The following is an 18,587-nucleotide window of genomic DNA, read 5'->3' on the forward strand; positions in this document are numbered from 1 at the left end:
TATTCACTCTTAGCTCGAAAAGAACTTTGTGAGGAGTGATTGGTGGCCCCCCTTGAGGGAGGATGCAGTTTCATTGTGCCACATTTCAGCCAGCTGCAACACTTGAATGGAGCAGTCGTCTTGCTGCTGCTGAAAGTATTCCTTCACTTCTTCAATGCGGTCACTCACTTGCTGTGAAGTCAGCCTGACTGCATGTGGCTCATTTTTTTTGCTCGCGGTCGTTGTCCGATGACAGCTCAGCACGGCCCTCGATATTGACTCTCACCTCCTCGTCCGTCAGTTGCTCGTTGTCGACAACACCGTTGTCAAATGTGACGAAGTCGGAGAAGCTCTCTGCTTTGAGTGCCTCCCTGACCTGTGGCCACTCTGATGGGTCCAATTGTTCATTATCTAGGATGGATGACTCCTCGCAGGCAGTTTCACGTCTCTGAAAACCAGCCTTCCTGAAGCAGTTTTTGATGACATCAGTTTTCATCTGTTGCCAAATGATAGCCAACACTTTGACTGAGAATCTGACATCTGTTTTTGATTCCCGACTACTTTGCATGTCGAAGAGCAGGCATGTACGAGCATTGACAGAGTGCACAACGCCTTGATCGATTGGCTGGAGTACTGATGTCGCGTTTGAGGAAAGTAAGCCAACTCAATTGCCTCGAGCTTGGAGGGCTTCATGTGGCTTGAGCATATGTCCAAAAACAGCAACACCTTCCTCTTCTGCTTGATCATTTGCCTATCGAACTGCAGCAGCTAGGCGTTGAACATGTCTTCCATTATCCATGCCTTCTCAGTCAACTCGCAATTTCTTTACGTGCCGCAAGACTGTTTTGATTTTCCAATAAACAGCAGTTTTCTTGTTTCTGTGCCCTCCATGTTGCAACAAAACAACACGGTCAAACGTTCCTTGGAGCACTTACCACCGTAACAGGGGTTGCCGGAAACCACGTACATTTTGTTCAGTTTCGCCTTATAAAACTTTCGTCTACATTAAGTAAGTCCTTGTCCTCGTATCTGGCAAGAAGCGTTGGCAGCTCATTTGCTTTCCATTTGGAGATGGCGTCCACACTTACACTGTTGTGTTCACCGCAGACTTGCATGCATGCCTCGCCTTGAAACGGTCCAGCCATCAGTCACTGAAAGTGACACCGTCGTGTCCGAGAACCACAGCTAGCTGTTCCGCTCGCTTCCTCAACAGTAGTCTATTCACTGGAATATCACGAGCTCAGGCATCGCGCAGCCACATCAAAAGTGCTGACTCAACGTCTGGGTACGTTGCCTCGTGGAGCCTGAAGCGCTTAGGATTAATTTCCCCCAACACTTGCTTGCTGGCGATGCCTTTATTGTTCACAATTGAACTCACGGTGTGCTTCAATAGTCCCATCGCTTTTGCGATGTCCGCCTGCTTTTCACCGCCCGCACCTGCACCCACAATCTTGATCTTGTCGCTCAGTGAAATTTGTGTCCTTTTTTTTTGGAGGCCATTACCTCAGCACTTGCGTTCTGGCACAACTGACTAGCACGACAACAAAACGTAGTCAAAAACAACAAAATGGTGTCAACAAGCGATAACACACTACGCGTGATCAACGTGCCCTCAGACTGGCTTGGCTAGAGGCTGGGCTTGGCCAGAGACCGCCAATGTGGCCAGCCACCAATGTTGCCAGCCGAAATACAAAAACGCCCGTGTGCTTATGTTGTAGTGCACGTTAAAGAACCACAGGTGGTCGAAATTCATCCGGAGCCCTCCACTACAGCATGCCTCATAATCAGAACTGGTGTTGGCACGTAAAATCCCAGAAAGAAAGAAGAAAGCAGTTTAAACTTGTCATGGCTTAAGCGCGCAGACACCAGCGGGGTCAAGTCTGTTGTCAGCCCATGTCGACATGGCAAAAGTATGTTTTATAAGCGAGATTTCGACAAAAATTGCCACTAATTTTGTCAGCTGTAGCCGATAGTCCGTTGTAGCGCGGTCCGTTAAAAGCGAACTTCGTTGCATTAATAATATAGGTAGACCAAACTAAGGTTCAAATATGGTCCGTTGTAACGAGCATAGACTTTACCGTATTTACTGGATTCTAACGCACCCTCGATTGTAACGTGCATCCGTTTTCCATGACCAAAAGAGAGGGAAAGAAAAATCCTTTACAGTACCGCGCACCTCATGCTTTCATACAGAAATACAACTATCGCTCAAGATTTACTCCCAATACACTAAAGTTGTGATGAACAAAAAGTCCCAGTTTCGCCCGAAAGGCGAAGCATTGATTGCGACAGCAAATTAGTAGACAGCTATAGGAAGTAAGGAATACCATATTTTCCGGTCTATAAGTCGTGTTTTTTTTTTCGGAATTTTTTGTTGGTGCGTCTTGTAAAACGACTTATGTACGTTTTCTTCCCCCCCCCCCCCCCGGAAAAACTGCCGTCAAAATCGGATGTGATGTTATGGCCACGTACGCGAGGCACGCTGGTTGACTTAATTGCTGCGCCTGTTCTGTGCGCGCTATCGAGGTGCCGCGTTCTTTTCGTGATCGAGTTCCCGAGTGCCGTGCGAGGACGGAGCAGCAACGCAAGTGGCGGCAGCAGGCTGAACGCGAGTTGACTGGTCCCAAAATCATCGCATCTGCAGATCGCTGTCAAGATACGGCGTGCGCTGCTGCGCAAACTACGCAGTTGCTACCAGAGTATACAAGCCTCCCTCCCGCGCTGCCTTCCCGTTTTCCTCCCTTGTGCGCGATTCGGCTCACCGTCGCACGCTTTCACTCGCACATAAAGCTACATACGGCTCGTGGGGACGATGTTATCTCCCCTGGACTTTTACGGAACATCGCGGCAACCACGACGGCAAAAATGCGCCTGAAGTGGAAATGTATGGCACCCATGCGCTTGCGCGTGGCCCGCGTTCACGGAGTGAAACGTCACTGTATATATATTTTTTTAACCGCTTACTAAACGAACAGGTGCGTCTTATACACCGGTGCGACTTATACACGTTTTTTTCCGGAAAAACTGCCGTTTTGAGGGGGGGAGTGTTTTATACAGAAGTGCGAGTTATAGTCCGGAAAATGCGATAGTAGTTTTATCGGCCGTATAAACTTGTAAACATTCGCTGTTTAACTATATTGGTAGACTAAGCACACGTACTACAGCACATGGTCGAAGCTACGGGTGCTAGGCTCGAAGTGCGTAGGAGGCAGCCATATTGAAATGCCGATGGCGATATGGTAGCGCAAATTTAGGGTCGTACTCGATTCTAACGCACAGGCAATTTTTGGACCCGTTTTATCGGAAAGGAAGTGCGCGTTAGATTCAAGTAAATACGGTATGTTAAAAAACAATCCTCAGCACCTGAAGATGTCTTGCTGTCTTGAAGGTCAGAAGCACCTTATGGCATCATTAATGGTTCATTACACCTATCGCAAATGTTGTAGTGCATACTTTGAGCATTTAATTGGCTGGACCGTATATAGTAGTGGTAAGGAAAACTGCATACTCTTTTCATAATCTCAGGTCCGTGTTGAGAATGTGGAGGACCCCCAAGACCACATCCCAGCGGTCCTGGACCGTGTTAGGCCTGAATACATTGTCAAGACATACAAGATAGAATCTTGGGACAGCCCAGAGGACTTCCTCGAAAAGCTGGGCCGGCGGTCTGGCAAGCTGCTCAAGGTATGGACGTCCTGATGCTCTTTTGGCATCAGCAATGCGGATGTTGGCATTTGGCTTCTTTAAAAACAAATGCAGGAGAATGCCATCTTGTAGCGGAAACAGCACAAGCAACAACGACTGAGGTGCACACAACACAAATTCTTGTGTTGTGTTTGCTTCAGGCCTTGTTTTTGTGCTGTTTGCACTAAAAGATGCAAAACAACCTAGTCCAGTGTTGCATCCTTGTTCAGAATGCTATAGTTTGACTACAGTTGCTGCAACATTGAAGGATCACTTTCACGTTGGGAAAGAGTCAGCACAGTGTCGCAGCAATTTCAGTGGGCATTTATTAATTTCGTAGCCATTTTACAGGGTGTCCAAGCTGACATAGGCCAAATACAAAAAAGAAAGAAGATCATGGTACGAAGACACGGCCATTTGTGTTCTGTTTGCAGTAACATTTGGCTAATATAATGAGCTAAATGATTAATCGCTGGTCGAATGGTATATTTCTGAATGCCAAATGGCGCTTTACTTTTGATTAACATCATATTCGATGATTTCCAGCCCACCAAACTTTTCTTTCATTAATTTTTTCCGCATCCCAGTTTGCGAAAGGTGATTGCAAACAGAACACCATTGGTCCCAGTCCTCATATCTCCTACCCTGACTTTTTTCAGAACTTGCTCCATGTTAGCTGAGGCACCCTGTATGCTACCCATCCTGTCAGTGCACTCAGTAGCTATGCAGTGTGAAATGAGAGACGCTAATGCAAGTTTGAATGAATAAGCTTCGTTCTTCACATTCAGGTCCTCATCTGAATATTTTGGCGCTGTGCTTTCATCATTGGTGCATTTTTTTACTGTGACAGCAGTTTAATACTCCAAACTGGGTTTGCTCATTACGCCGATGACTGCCGTTATTGTGTCCTCATTCTCAGTTTGGCCTTCATCATGAGAATGAAGCAAAACAAAACTTTTCCCAACACTGCCGTTTCAAAATCATGTCCCTGCACCAGTGTCCAGTTGGAAGCTGGATGCACTAACGCACTATTGCACAGCATTGGTGCTTAGTAATTTGTAGGGGTGTGCCTGAGTATCAAAATTTTCTAATACGGATCGAATACGAATAGTACTTAGCTTCTAAATATCGAATAATGATATGCACATGAATTTATTAGCAAGTTGGGTAAATTTATGTTGGAACATTGCAATTACATTGTCAGTGTCATAAAGCTAGACTAGTAAGCCGTTATACTAAAACATTGTGTATTTGGCCCATGTTAACTTGGAAAATTTAGTAATTCCCACTAGCTGTCCTCGCCAGTCTGTGCCTTATTATACTGCATCAAATGCCCGTAAACTCAGAGGCATTCGACCCTGTGCCAGTCGTCACTCGTTGCACTCGCTATCAAGCAATAAGCTCAGAATTGAGGGTGTACCCTCGCTGTTCGCAAACCCGTGCCCCTTGCTCCTGAGAGGCTGGCTTTCCCACAAAGTTTAGACATCTAGTGGCTAAGTGTGCTTTACAGGCAAAATTTCACTAGCAGCGCAAAATTATCGCAATATTCAGCTCAAAGTTGGCCCAATATTCTTAGATTAGATAGAAACAAATGCTAAAACCCTGTTGGCTTCCACACAGCCAGAAAACAATGTTGTGTTCATTGCAAAGAAGTAGCTGTTCTTGAGAGGATGAAGGTCTCTGTTGTAAGTGGTGCTGCTATTACAGTGGTGTAAGTTCAAAGCTGGCAGAATTGCTGAAGTCTGCTGACATTTTTTTTTTTTTCGTCTGTTAGTTCACTTGTTCACCTTTATGCTAGAGTAAAGTTTATAGCCCTGCCTTTTTTCACCGCAACGAAAGACAAGGAAATGCTTTATGGCACACTGTCCTGCCTGTTGTTCAAGTGAGCTTGCGTGTTGTGGTGAAGCTATCTTTTGTTTGCTCATGAGTCATCACTGTTTCAGGGCGGGGAACCTGACATCTCTACAGTGGCCAAGATGGTTTTGAACGACTGGCAGCGGGGAAAACTACCTTATTTTGTCAAGCCACCAGGTGGAGAGGTATGTAGTGACTTCAGCTATTCTGTGCTCAGTAAACATTCGGAAGCTTATGGATTCCTCTTAAAGGGTGTATAGCAGTATCCTGTGGCAGCAGGCTGGTGGACTGTCTAGGCACACTGCCGTCACGGCTCATGGTGTTCACGCGAAGCGTTCTCAACCCACACTTATGTTACATGCAGCTTTTGTCTTTTCTATCGCTTGCTAGAGTGGCTCGGTTGCTATGGTGGTCTGCTGTTGAGCAAGATCTCACGGGGTTTGACTCCCTGGCTGCAGCAGCCGCATTCCAGCGGGAGCGGAGTGTGAAAGCGCCCGTTTACTTTGATTTAGGCGCAGATTAAGGAACCCCAGGTGGTTGAAATTAATCTGAAACCTTCTATGCGGTGTTTCCGATAGCAGGTGTGTTCTTTGGGATATTCAACTCAATGCTTTGATTTTGAATTTTGGAGGCATTGGAAGCTAAGCAGCAGGGTTAACAAGCAGTTCAAAAACAAGAGGCAGGAGCGCACTCCAATGCATATTTTGTGCCTTGTGCCTGATACCTGCTGGCTGATGACAGGTTTTGTTCCCAAAATACAGTTGCCAACTGATTAATTCGAACTCGAGAAGGGCCGCCCCAAAATTCAAATACGATGGAACTCCATTGATACGTTGGCTGCAGTGGCTGCTGCTTACATCGTGGCCCTGGCATCATATCTTCAAAGTGATCTTATCTTGAAAGGACAAAGTACGCTCAGTGCACTTTGTCCTTTCGTATGCGCTGTGCTTTCGACGTTTAGTTCGCTCGCAGCTGCTGCCACACTTCCCGACTGCAGCGTTTTGACAGCGACTTTCCGCGGTCATCGAGCGAGATGTGCTCATGTTTACCTGTGCATGCGTGCCACCGTGCTTGATAATTTAGTTAGTAAGCGAATGTTTACAACTTTGTACGGCCGATAAAACTACTATGTCTACTGATCTGCTATCGCAATCGATGCTTCGCCTTTTGGACAAAACTGTGCCTTTTTTACTTTGGAAGTAAGGCGTTTCGGATAAAACAGACCTTTTTTGCTGGATTAGGGTCTCGTTGTAACAAGAATCGACTGTATTATGTTCCCCTTGATACGTCACCAATCTGTAATGTTCCTGCATCTTATGTTGCGTTTGAATGTGGCAGCTGCGCAAACCAGGCGTTGCACATGTGCACAGAGCAGTTGGCGAAGCACCCAAAGCGAAGTATGCATCCTTAAAAGCCTACCAGGAACCACGCACATTGGGCCTGATCCGCCGAGTGCAACGTTACATTTACTTTGGAGCAGGCAAGGGTCTTATATGCTGCTTCTCTTAAAGGGACACTAAAGAGAAACCGGAAGTTGAGCTTAAATGGTAGATTATCCTTTCACGATCACAGCCATACCATTCTTACTGCAAACAGATGTTTATTAAGCGAGAAAATAGCGAAAAACTGAAGGATAGGTGCTGACGCCCCTTCGAATTTCCCACACTACACGTTCGTGACGTCGGAGATTACAAATGCAGGCCGGTCGCGATTGGTCGAGAGCGATTTATCTCTGTTAATGAAACGCAAAATGAAATACACCTTAAACGTACATAAACAGCATGTACCAACTTTTTAAACCGTTTCAAGCGAGGAAGTACAAGTTTAGCACAAAATTAAATAAATAAGAAAAAATTGCATGGCGATACATTCGGTCATGATAGTTTCGTAGTTTCGTTTTTAGTCAAAACAGCCATGATGCATCCAGTGCTTCGGCCGTTTACGCAAGCGGTGACGTATCATGGCGCATTCTGATTCGCTGAGAGCAATGAAATCTGTGACGACACTGCTTCAGCACCAAATCTGGGGTGAGAGAAATTGAGGAAGAGATATTTGGTCTTTGTTTACAAATTTCTCCGCTAATAACTCATATTTTTGCACCCAACAAAAACTGCATGCATTCCTGAAGGTCCCTCTTTTATTCCAGCTCAACTTCCCGTTTCTCTTTAGTGTCCCTTTAAGTCGGCTTTGCCGCAATGGAGCCGTGTTATGCGGTGAAGCATGAGCGAAATATTGTGGTCAAGCATTTCAAGAGTTGAAATGGCTGTTGCAAAACATTGTATACATGTCCCATAAATATTTACGCGTGCACGCACCGACCGCTGAGACATCTAATAACCGTACTGGAAGCCATTCAGAGCTGTTTCTCACATAGCTGTGGTGATCGGTGGCCTTCCGCCACACAGCTACGTTTTCCAAACTGTTACCTTTTTTTTTTTTTTTTTAAGGTTCCTTGAAAAACATATCAGCGGGGTTCTACTATAATCAGGAGTACGAAATAACGTATTCGCCAGAGGCTAAGTGTCTTTATTCCACAGGTGGCCAGAAAAACATCTCCATGCATTGCTGCACGCACGTACGCTTGCATGTGACATGTTTAATCTTTATTTCAACCATTGTCATGCTAAAGCTACAGAATATTCATACCGTCAACTTGAACTTATGCATACCATCAACTTGAACTTGCATTGACAACTTAATAAAAGGGAAAAAATATTCTTTCTGCTTGTCGCAAAGTCTGAATTATCAAATGCGCTGTAAGGAGTCCAAAATTTCAGGCCTTCTTACTACATTACGCCTATGGGGCGAATGGCGGTGCTGCCAAGCTATCTGAATTATCGGTGTCCAAATAATTGGTTGGTCACTGTTCATGTACATTATCGCCACCTTTTGCTATCAGTCATGAGCAGTGAGACTGAGTAGTTGAAATGCAATAATTTGTGCTTTGCATTTGTCATTCAGATAAACGTGATAGGTTGTGAGGAATTGACTGTCAGGAAAGCATGGCCAAGGCAGTCCCAACCTCTTGAGGTTCTCTGTTCCCCAAAATCTCCACACGAGCTAACAAGCTTGCATTTTGCCTCGGTGAAGGAGGGCCACTACATCTGAAAAATGATGCCTGTGATATTATGCTCAGCCCCCCTGTTTCTTGTTCACTAACCCTGCGTGCCATGCGACATTTGAATTCAAATTTCTCGAGCGGTTTCATTGTATCTTGACAACTCATATTCAGTCCAGGCTCGCAGCAGGGAGGGGCTTTGCTTGTCAGTACTTATATGAAACGCTCATCCTTGCAGGAGTCTGCCGGAACCCAAGAGAATGCGGAGCCATCTGGCGACATCGCCATAGCTGCCAAGGTGCGCCAGGACCTGGACGAAATCCGCGTGGGGCCGCGGTTTGTGGCTGAAGACCTGCAGGCGCCAGGAGCGCCTGCAAAGTCTGAAGCAAAGGAGCAGGCACCCTCTGAAGAGGCAGCTGTCGAAGTCGAGAAGTCAGCAGCGGAGGAGCGTGATGTGCAGGGTTCCAAACAGGAGCAGGAAGCGCTTCCTGGTGGCTCTTTTGTGGAATCCGAATCTTCCGGGGACAGTTGTCAAGATGAACAGAAAGCAGATGCCTCTGAAGGTTTGCCAGCTTCTGCAAAGTTGGAGAATGAAGTGAAGGTTGAAAACACTGCTATAGAAGCAGCTGCGGGAGATACGCCTGCCGAAGGGGAGGGGCTTCCAACTGCCGAGAATGAGGCTAAGGAGTCGAATAACGCAAGTGTTCCTAGAAAGGAGACGATGCACAGACTGCCAGTGAGAAGGAGTCCAAAGTATCACCAGGTGACGCTGTAGGGGTTCCCGGCAACCGATCGCCGTCCAAAAAGCGGAAAAAGTCTGGTGCGGAATCGCAGCGCGTGGAACTCTGTGACCTAGTTGGGAAGAAGATGGCTCAGAGCCCGTGGGCCCAGTTCTTGCCCAAGAAGAAATCAAAAACCGAGAACGATACCCCGAGCGACGACAAAACTCCTGCGGCCCCGGCACCCGCAACATTTGAAGTGGAAGAGTTTTCTGACGACGATGAAAAACAGGAGACACCATCTTCCTTGGTAGGTGCATTTGTGAGGATGTTGTTTGTAAATAAGGTTAGAGCTTTTTTTTTTTTAGAACAGCGGTTCTCATTCATGAATGTTTCTTTCTGGTTTTCATAAAGAGAACATGGGACAGACACATCAGGTATTGGAACATTTTGGAATAAGGGATATGAATCCGCATCAGGTTTACACAGTTCTATCTTGTCACCCTTGCATGTAGGAGAACTGCTTTAAAAGAGATGAGTAGAACAGTTTTTACTTTAGGATATCATAATTTTTAAGCACATCACACACTTTAACGCGTTCATATTTTTAGACTATCTTTTCATTGTCCCATACAGCCATTGATTGCTCAACTTCATTGCAGCTGCATTACGTATACTATTAGTTGTATCCCATCCCATCACTGATGATACATGTCATGTTCCTGATACCATTAGATCATTAGATCATAACCAACATGTTCACAGAGCCAACACTATGCGTGTGCTGTTCCTGTCTCTTCTGAACAGGTGACTAGCAGTGGCACATTCGTTGTGAGCTCTTTGGCCAAGCGGAGAAAAACTGTACGAGAAGACGATGATGCACCTGTTAGACGGCTTACTGGCAAAGAGGTATGTGCATGTCGAGCTGGTGATCAGTGCTACCTGGGAGCATAACAATGTTTTTATCAAGCAGTATTGACCTAAGCATGCAGGTTTGATGTCTGTGTTACCTTTGTTACACTCCTTACATCGTTATTGATATGCTCTTTTATGCCCTAAATTTTGTGTAGTCTGATGGGATTTCAAGTCCACATTCTCATACTGTGCATTTTATAAGTTAGTACTTATTGCACTTTTGAAGCGTGTTAAAAGTGGGGGTGTGCAAATACCAAATAGTAGAATTTGAATTGAATCAGGAAAAAAAAAGTCAGATATTGAATTGAATATCAGAAAATTTATCACAAAGTTTAATGCTTACCAATTTTGTACAAGAAAATGCAGTGCTGCACATGTTCGGGGGTCTACTAGCATTGCATAACAAGAATGTTGCAAGCTATCAGTAACTTAGGTACCTAAGGTGTGCTCTTATTAAAGGGAATATCAGATTAGTATGCCAGCACTGATTACAGCTCAGTTCTGTGTGAAAGTCTGGAAAATATGTTTTATCAATATAATATCTGTGGAATAGAATCAAGTGCTTTTTGCCCCTGAAGGTGAAAAGTTGTGAAGTTATATTGCACCGAATATCTTACGTGATTTTCAGTTTAATAGTGGGCCCGCATTTTATGGCTGTATTTTATTGCATAGAAAGTTTCATTGTTGCATCACTCCTGCATCCTCATGGTGCAAAACTGTAAGTGAGACTGAGCCTGTGAGGTACGCACGTTTGGTCAGTATAACACTAGAAGAGTAAACATACAATGGGTGCTGGCGCCAAACCTGACAGCGAAGTTCATCTTAGCAAGCTGTTTCTTAGGTTTTCCTATTATTGAAACATACAGAACTGAAGTGCATGCTGACTGCTGCAGAGCCCTTTTAAGTTACCGTATTTATTCGAATATAAGGCGAGGTTTTTCCCCAGAATCCTTAACCTCAAAGTCACCCCCCGCCTTATACGTAAATTTTGCCTGTAGGTGTGGCTTCGCGGCAGCGCTGGCCGCTATGCCGTGAAGCCACACCTAAAGGCAGAATTCACAGATAACTAGCATTCTACGTGGCAAAGCTACCTCCCCCCTATTTCATGGTCGCCATTTTACGTTCTGGCTGTAATGCAGCATTTCGGGCAATCCCTGGAGTCTGAATAATCCGTCGGCTACTCTATGTCGCCTTATATTAGTGTGCATACTTAAGTTTTTTTTCTTGTGTCTCCGAACTGCACCCTCGCCTAATAATCGTGACCGCCTTATAACCGAATAGATATGGTATTTCCCCTTGAGTTTGCCAATAGAAACCTTCAATGCAGCCCTCAAGTAGTCTCTAGACGATGTTCGTTCATGAGACCAGGTGAAGCATGTACAGTTACCACATTACTGGAGCATTCATGCCCATCACTCTTTCTTCCCCACTCAGCCTGTGAACGTGCTCTGCTCAAACCCCCCAGTAATGGTTTTAACATTTAATGTCGTCACACGTCTTAAAGCAGTAGAGACCATTGATAACAAAGGACCAAAGCACAGTTTAGGCAAACAGGACATTGCAGAGTCCTCTTAAAGGCAGAAGCATGGCAACAGACTAACACCCATTCTGCCTTTGTTATTGTGCTGATTGTTGCTGTTAGTGTCATTTATGCTCCAACTTTGTGGGAGTACACACAAAATGCCTCGAGTGGCTAGTCGGTCGGCAATTTTGCATGTATATTCGTGGGCTTCTTTCACGCTCGGTAAAACACTTTTATGTAGCACGTATTAAGCAACAGAAAGCTGTGTCGGGAGTTTTTCATGTTGCTCTACAATTTTCTCATTGACATTTTTCATATAGTTATAATATTTGAGAAGTTGAATAATTAAGACTAATTAAGTGACTAGGTGGAATGCAAAAGATAATCTGGGTATCTCCAAGCGACAGCAAACAACCTTACCTTGGTTCTGTCCAGCTACGTGGCATTTGCATATTTTTAATGTTTGACAAATGTTACGTGGGACATCCTGTATATATAACTCCACCGTGTCTCCATTATTTTTTTTTTCCCCTCGGCCACTATTCTCGCTTTTTTCTCACATCACAAACTCCTTTGTGATGCTTGGCATAGTATGTCTAGACGTAGAAGGTTTCAAATCAATTGGAAAAAAATGAAATAACACCTTCTATGTCTAGACATGCTATATGCCAAGCATCATAACAGGGATATGGCGTAACTTTTTAATCTTGCAATTTTGCACTTGGTCTCTTTCTTCTTGCAGAAGCGGCGAAAGATGGAGGCTAACAAGGTGCGGAAAGTGGGCCACCACTTCTATGACTACGCCAACGTGAAGAACCGGAACAGGACCAAGGCCCGCATGAACAGAGAAAACCAGAAGCTTCTGTCTCGAGGAAAAATAAAGACAGCGTGATAACTGTGTAATCTATTTCGGCTTGAGTCTTTATGGCACCGAGTCAAATACCAAACCCAGCAGTAGAATGGCAGGTTACTTTTTTTGCATCACTCTCAAACTTTCCTTAGCAAAAGAATGTTATTATCTGACAAAGTTGTGGTAGAATTGCTTCACAAAGCAACTTTGGTATAGCTTTTGGAAGGTTTTGAGGTAATGGCTTTATGTTGTGTTTCTTGTAGCCGCTCCATTCCGTATGCTTGCTTGCATGATTGATGGTGTAGAACGTGTGAAATCAACATAGTGGCCGTGAGGGACGCCATAGTTAAGGGCTCAGGGTAAATTTTGACCGCATGGGGCTCTCTACGTCCAAATCTTGATATGCAAACGTTTCTTTAGTTCCACCACTGGAAACTGAACCTGGCAATGTTCAATACGCGCACCCTCTCACGTGAGGCTAGCTTAGCAGGGCTATTCAGGAACTGTCAGGCATTGCCTGGGATATATTGGCCTTAGTGAGGTTAGAACTGGTGAGGCTTGCACAGTGCTGACTAACGGCCACATCCTCTGCTACAGAGGTCTTCCAGATAAGAGAGAATTCGGGGTAGCATTTGTGGTCAATAAGGACATAGTGGGCAACATTGATGAATTCTACCGCATTAATGAGAGGGTAGCAGTCGTTGTAATAAAGCTGAATAGGAGTATTCAAGGAGTACAGGAGGCACACGTGAATATCTTAGCAAACATCTACAAGGATTCCACAGCTACCTTGATTCTCCACAAGGAAAGTAGAAAGTTACCTATGAAGAAAGGGGTCAGGCAAGGAGACGCAATCTCTCCAATGCTATTCACTGCATGCTTAGAAGAAGTATTCAAGCTCTTAGACTTTGAAGGCTTAGGAGTGGGGATCAACGGCGAATATCTCTGCAACCTTCGGTTTGCAATATGACATTGTCCTATTCAGTAACAATGGAGACGAATTACAGCAAATGATTTAGGACCTTAATTGAGAAAGTGTAAGAGTGGGGTTGAAGATGAATATGTAGAAGGTAAAGGTTATGTTCAATAGCCTGGCAAGGGAACAAGAATTCAGGATCGCCAGTCGGCCTCTAGAGTCTGTAAAGGAGTACGTTTACCTAGTTCAATTACTCACAGGGGACCCTGATCACGAGAAAGAAATTTACGGAAGAATAAAATGGGGTTGGTGTGCATACGGCAGGCATTGCCAAATCCTGACTGGGAGCTTACCACTGTTGCTGAAAAGAAAAGCGTACAATCGTTGCATTCTACCAGTGCTAACATATGGGGCAGAGACTTGGAGGTTAACAAAGAAGCTCGAGAACAAGTTAAGGACCACGCAAAGAGCGATGGAACGAAAAATCTTAGGACTAGCGTTAAGAGACGGGAAGAGAGCGGTGTGGATCAGAGAACAAACGGGGATAGCTGATATTCTAGTTGACATTAAACGCAAGAAATGGAGCTGGGCAGGCCATGTAATGCATAGGGATGGATGGATAACTGATGGATAGGATGGATAACCGATGGATAGGGATAGGGATGGATAACCGGTGGACCATTAGGGTTACAGAATGGATACCAAGAGAAGGGAAGCACAGTCGAGGTTGGCAGAAAACCAGATTGGATGATGAAGTTAGGAAATTTGCAGGCGTAAGTTGGAGTACAGTAGCACAAGACAGGGGTAATTGGAGATCGCAGGGAGAGGCCTTCGTCCTGCAGTGGACATAAAATATAGGCTGATGATGATGTATATATATATATATATATATAAAATATATATATTATAAAGTTATATATATTTACAACCTCTGCATGGAAGTGGCGATGTTTCCATCCCCAATAAATGTTGCAACTTATTGAACAGTTTATTTTTTTTTTTTGACGAGTCTTTAGCATTATCTACTGGAAAGAGAAGCAATACTGAGACGCATACCCATTCACGTGCATTTCACACGCCGTTGATAAAAGACTGCCGAAGGGGCCACTGAAGTCTGCAGGTCTTTTTCAGGGTCAAGAAATCACGCAAAGAAGTTTGAAGCGAGGTGAACATACAACATATTCATTTTCTAGGCATTTTCTATCCATACCAGTGGCGCATCGCGGGGGGGGGGGGGGGGGGGAGTTACAACTCCCCCCCCCCCCCCCCCGAGTGTGCAGACGATTGCGCATCTTACATCTTAGTTGCAGTACTCAAAGGCGCAAGGAAAGAAAAGGGGTTAAACAGAATGGGGGGTTAACTCGGCCTCAGGGGGGGGGGGCCCCCCCCCCCCCCTGAGGCCGAGTTAACCCCCCATTCTGTTTAACCCCTTTTCTTTCCTTGCGCCTTTGAGTACTGCAACAGAATGGGGGGTTAACTCGGCCTCAGGGGGGGGGGGGGAGTTACAACTCCCCCCCCCCCCCCTGAGGCCGAGTTAACCCCCCATTCTGTTTAACCCCTTTTCTTTCCTTGCGCCTTTGAGTACTGCAACTAAGATGTAAGATGCGCAATCGTCTGCACACTCGCAAACTTGCACAAAAAGCGCATTTTTTGTCAATTTCCCGTGAAGAAATTGAAATTAGTGCTGTTTAAATGGTATTGGCAAACTAAGGCGAACTGTCAACCCCCTCCCCCCTGGCAGAGATCCTGGGTGCGCTACTGATGCATACCATTAGAAATAATTGTTAGTTGACTGCCTCCTTCTCTTTAAAAAATATAAGAAATCCTAGTCCTGTGTATATATTCAAGTATATTGCTTCTGTGCATGGTGTTCACAGCGGAAATTTTTTGAAAATCTTGAAGTGAGAAAATATGGATGATGTTGCCGCCGCTGGTGCTTCTAATGCGCTTGTCCTATTTTTAGGATTTGGAGAAATAAAGCGAAAGTGTGATTTAAAAGCAGTGCATGTCCGCGCCAACAAGGATGCAGTAAGCTTTCAGCCACAAAATATTAACTGCAAAAGTAGAGGCGCACGGCTCAAAAGAAACCTCAAATAATGTGGGTAACAGAACTCCGGTAAGGACACTTTAGAAGGAGGGGGAGGGGAGGCTATGGAATCGCCGATAGCAAATTAGTAGACAGCTATACGAAGGAATGATAGTAGTTTTATCGGCCGTACAAACTTGTAAACATTCACTTATGAATTAACGAACATGGTGTCACGCGCCCACAAGCACACGTGAACACATATATCTGACTCGATGACTGCGGAAACTCGCTGTCAAAACGCTGGAGTGAGAAAGCGCGGCTGCAGCAGCGAGCGAATTGACCTTCATGCTGCTCTCGCTTCAACGCGAACGAAGCGGTGAAAACACAGCGTACACGAAGCTATCAGCAGTCGGCGCAATCTGTCCCCATTGCATATCGCGTTCTAGATAGGGCCCGCGCCATGCGCAGCAGCCGCCGGAGTAGAGGCACTGATCAGTGGCGTAGCCAGAAATTTTGTTCGGGGGGGGGGGGGGGGGGGGGGGCTCAGGTTGCTGAGCGGCCTCCTCTTTATAGAATTTGTCGAGGGATCAAATGCATGAATAATAACTGCATTGCCAATTCCATTGTATATTAGATGGTGCAAACGAAATATTGAACGCTATGCACTGTCCATTAAAACATGTATGTTGTCATAAAAGACTAAATTCGTATGCCCCAAAAATTGTGGCAGGAATAACTGATATCAATGCTTCCGGGCTTTTTTTTTTGTCTAATTAATAAGTAAAGAAAACATCACATGAACTTTAGAACTATTGACCCTTTTCGCGGAGCAGTTTGTTTTAGAAAAACGAGATGGCGCTCACGGCGGCGCGCCATACCTCTCCTCAGCGACCACGCACGAATACGAAACCATTACCGCTTCTACCTTGCTTCTATGCGATCAGCTGTCGAAAATGCAACTGAGTTTTCGCTAACACACTGTGCTCCAATCATGCTAGATTGAATAATGTGGATTGAAGACGTGTGCAGTAGTTGGCTGCAAAAATAGTGACTGGCATGTTAAGGAATAGAATGAATCTGTGTGGTGAAGTTCGCGGACCGCTGCTGCAACTGTCCGAACGTGTTACCGGCACTTCGTGATGTACGGCTTTCCTCGAGCATGCAGAAATTTGCTCATCCGCCAGCCTTGTATCGCTAACCTTCAAAGAAAGGGCTTCATCCCCAGAACGTCGGCAAGAATGAGTACCACTCGTTAAACAATGACAAAGGGAGTAGCGCCGCTTCCTGTCATAGTAAGTTTCACGCACGTTATCTATACACATCTGTCCCAAATGGCAGGAAAACTTACGCCCACTCTATCGCCGACGTATCAAGAATAAGTAAATGGACTCACACTTGAATATATGGGCACTGTATACACACAATAAATGGCGGACTACACCTATGGCGAACCAATGGTCGAAGCTGAATGTTTCGTGATGGTCCGCAAGAGTAAGCAAGTTACTAGCTGTAATATATATTTGCTACAAGGTATTACAATCTGCAAAACAGCTACGTTTCAAGCCTTGTGCGCAGCAAGAACAAATCTATCGGATTCGGAACTGAGCACACCCGCGAGTGATTAGGCAGCAAAGAATCAGACAGTGGCCCAGTAGCGCACCCAGGATCTTTGCCAGGGGGGGGGGGGGGGGGGGGGGTTTGACAGTTTGCCAATACCATCTAAACAACACTAATTTCGATTTCTTCACGGGAAATTGTAAAAAAAAATGCGCTTTTTGCGAGTGTGCAGACGATTGCGCGTCTTACATCTTAGTTGCAGCACTCAAATGCGTAAGGAAATAAAAGTGGTTAAACAAAAGAGGGGGTTAAGTCGACCTCAGGGGGGGGGGGGGGATTACAACCCCCGAATCCCCCCCTCCCCGTCGGTGCGCCACTGTAGTGGCCGCACCGAGGAACTTCACTGAGTCAGAAACTGACAAGCCACTGCTTCAAAATATTTGCCGAATAAAGAACAAAGAGCAAAACACGCTAATCTTCACTGAATTCATAATCGCACAGCTTGGAATACATATTTAGCCCCGCTTTTAGAACAAGCACCGTATACGTTGCTTATGCCATTTGGACATAGCTTAATCAGCTCCGGAAGCGCTTTTGCATGTTCTCTGAAGCTGTGATCAAAGCTTCGTGTCGTTCATCTAGTCACCGTCTATGATATCTCCGAAAACAGAGGTTTTCTAAGCCGCGCCGGCGTCATACACTTCCATTGTAAACAAGGAGGCAACGGAGGCATTTGAGGCAAGCAATGGACGCGTCACACGTGATCAAATATGGTAGCGCCCACGGGATCGCCGCGAAAAGGGTCAATATCAGTTCGAAACCAGCAAAGCAGTACATGCAGCTTATATGAAAAACGTAAAGGCCATGAAATGAATAAGTTGAGGACAAATATTTTGATGAATCTTTGTCATTCAATAACCTTGTTTAGATTTTTCTACATATGCAACGCCCAGGAAGAAACCTCAGTGACGCTATCCCTCGTTGCAATCGATTGCGCAGGAGCAGCTGTAACTAGTCGTGTATTGTAATTACACCGAGATAATACTCGCAGCAGTGAGTACAAATAAAAAGTGGGAGTTCTGCAAATTATATATTAGAAATTGTGAAGGTTGAATGGAATATACAAATGCGAAGATACAATTCGCTAGAGGGCAAAAAAAAAGAGTCGCTGGAAACAAAGTTCACTGCTTGTATACACAAAACCTCGCAATAAGATATTTAAAAATACGTATGAGTCTCCAATAAATCTACGTATTTAAGCAAACGTCAGTGTATATAATGCGTCAAAGAAGACAAATAAACATGTTGCTCAATCACAGATAGTAAACTTCGCGCACAGAAAGACAGATGATCTAGGCAAGAACATAACTATGATCGCAGAAATCGTGATATGTACTTGGGCCATGCAGCGGTCGAGACAGCGCCATGTGGGTAGAATAATAGAGGAATAATGCATAAATCAGTACGAAATGTGTAATTTCACTGCCTGCACAACCCAACATTA

At 45.0% G+C, this 18,587-nt stretch overlaps 1 protein-coding gene across 1 annotated transcript in view; it reads left to right on the plus strand.

The window, feature by feature from the left end:
- The window catches only part of LOC119431383 (uncharacterized), a 30,116-nt gene extending 17,482 nt beyond the window's left edge, over positions 1 to 12,634 (plus strand). Inside the window, 6 exon segments of the mRNA XM_037698865.2 lie at positions 3,505 to 3,663; positions 5,607 to 5,702; positions 8,814 to 9,347; positions 9,350 to 9,604; positions 10,102 to 10,203; positions 12,474 to 12,634. Coding sequence (XP_037554793.2) covers positions 3,505 to 3,663; positions 5,607 to 5,702; positions 8,814 to 9,347; positions 9,350 to 9,604; positions 10,102 to 10,203; positions 12,474 to 12,623 — 1,296 coding nt within the window. The 3' untranslated portion in view covers positions 12,624 to 12,634.
- Positions 12,635 to 18,587: the final 5,953 nt, after the last annotated feature.

This window comes from Dermacentor silvarum, chromosome 10, assembly GCF_013339745.2.
Source record: "Dermacentor silvarum isolate Dsil-2018 chromosome 10, BIME_Dsil_1.4, whole genome shotgun sequence".
NCBI classification, from domain to species: domain Eukaryota; kingdom Metazoa; phylum Arthropoda; class Arachnida; order Ixodida; family Ixodidae; genus Dermacentor; species Dermacentor silvarum.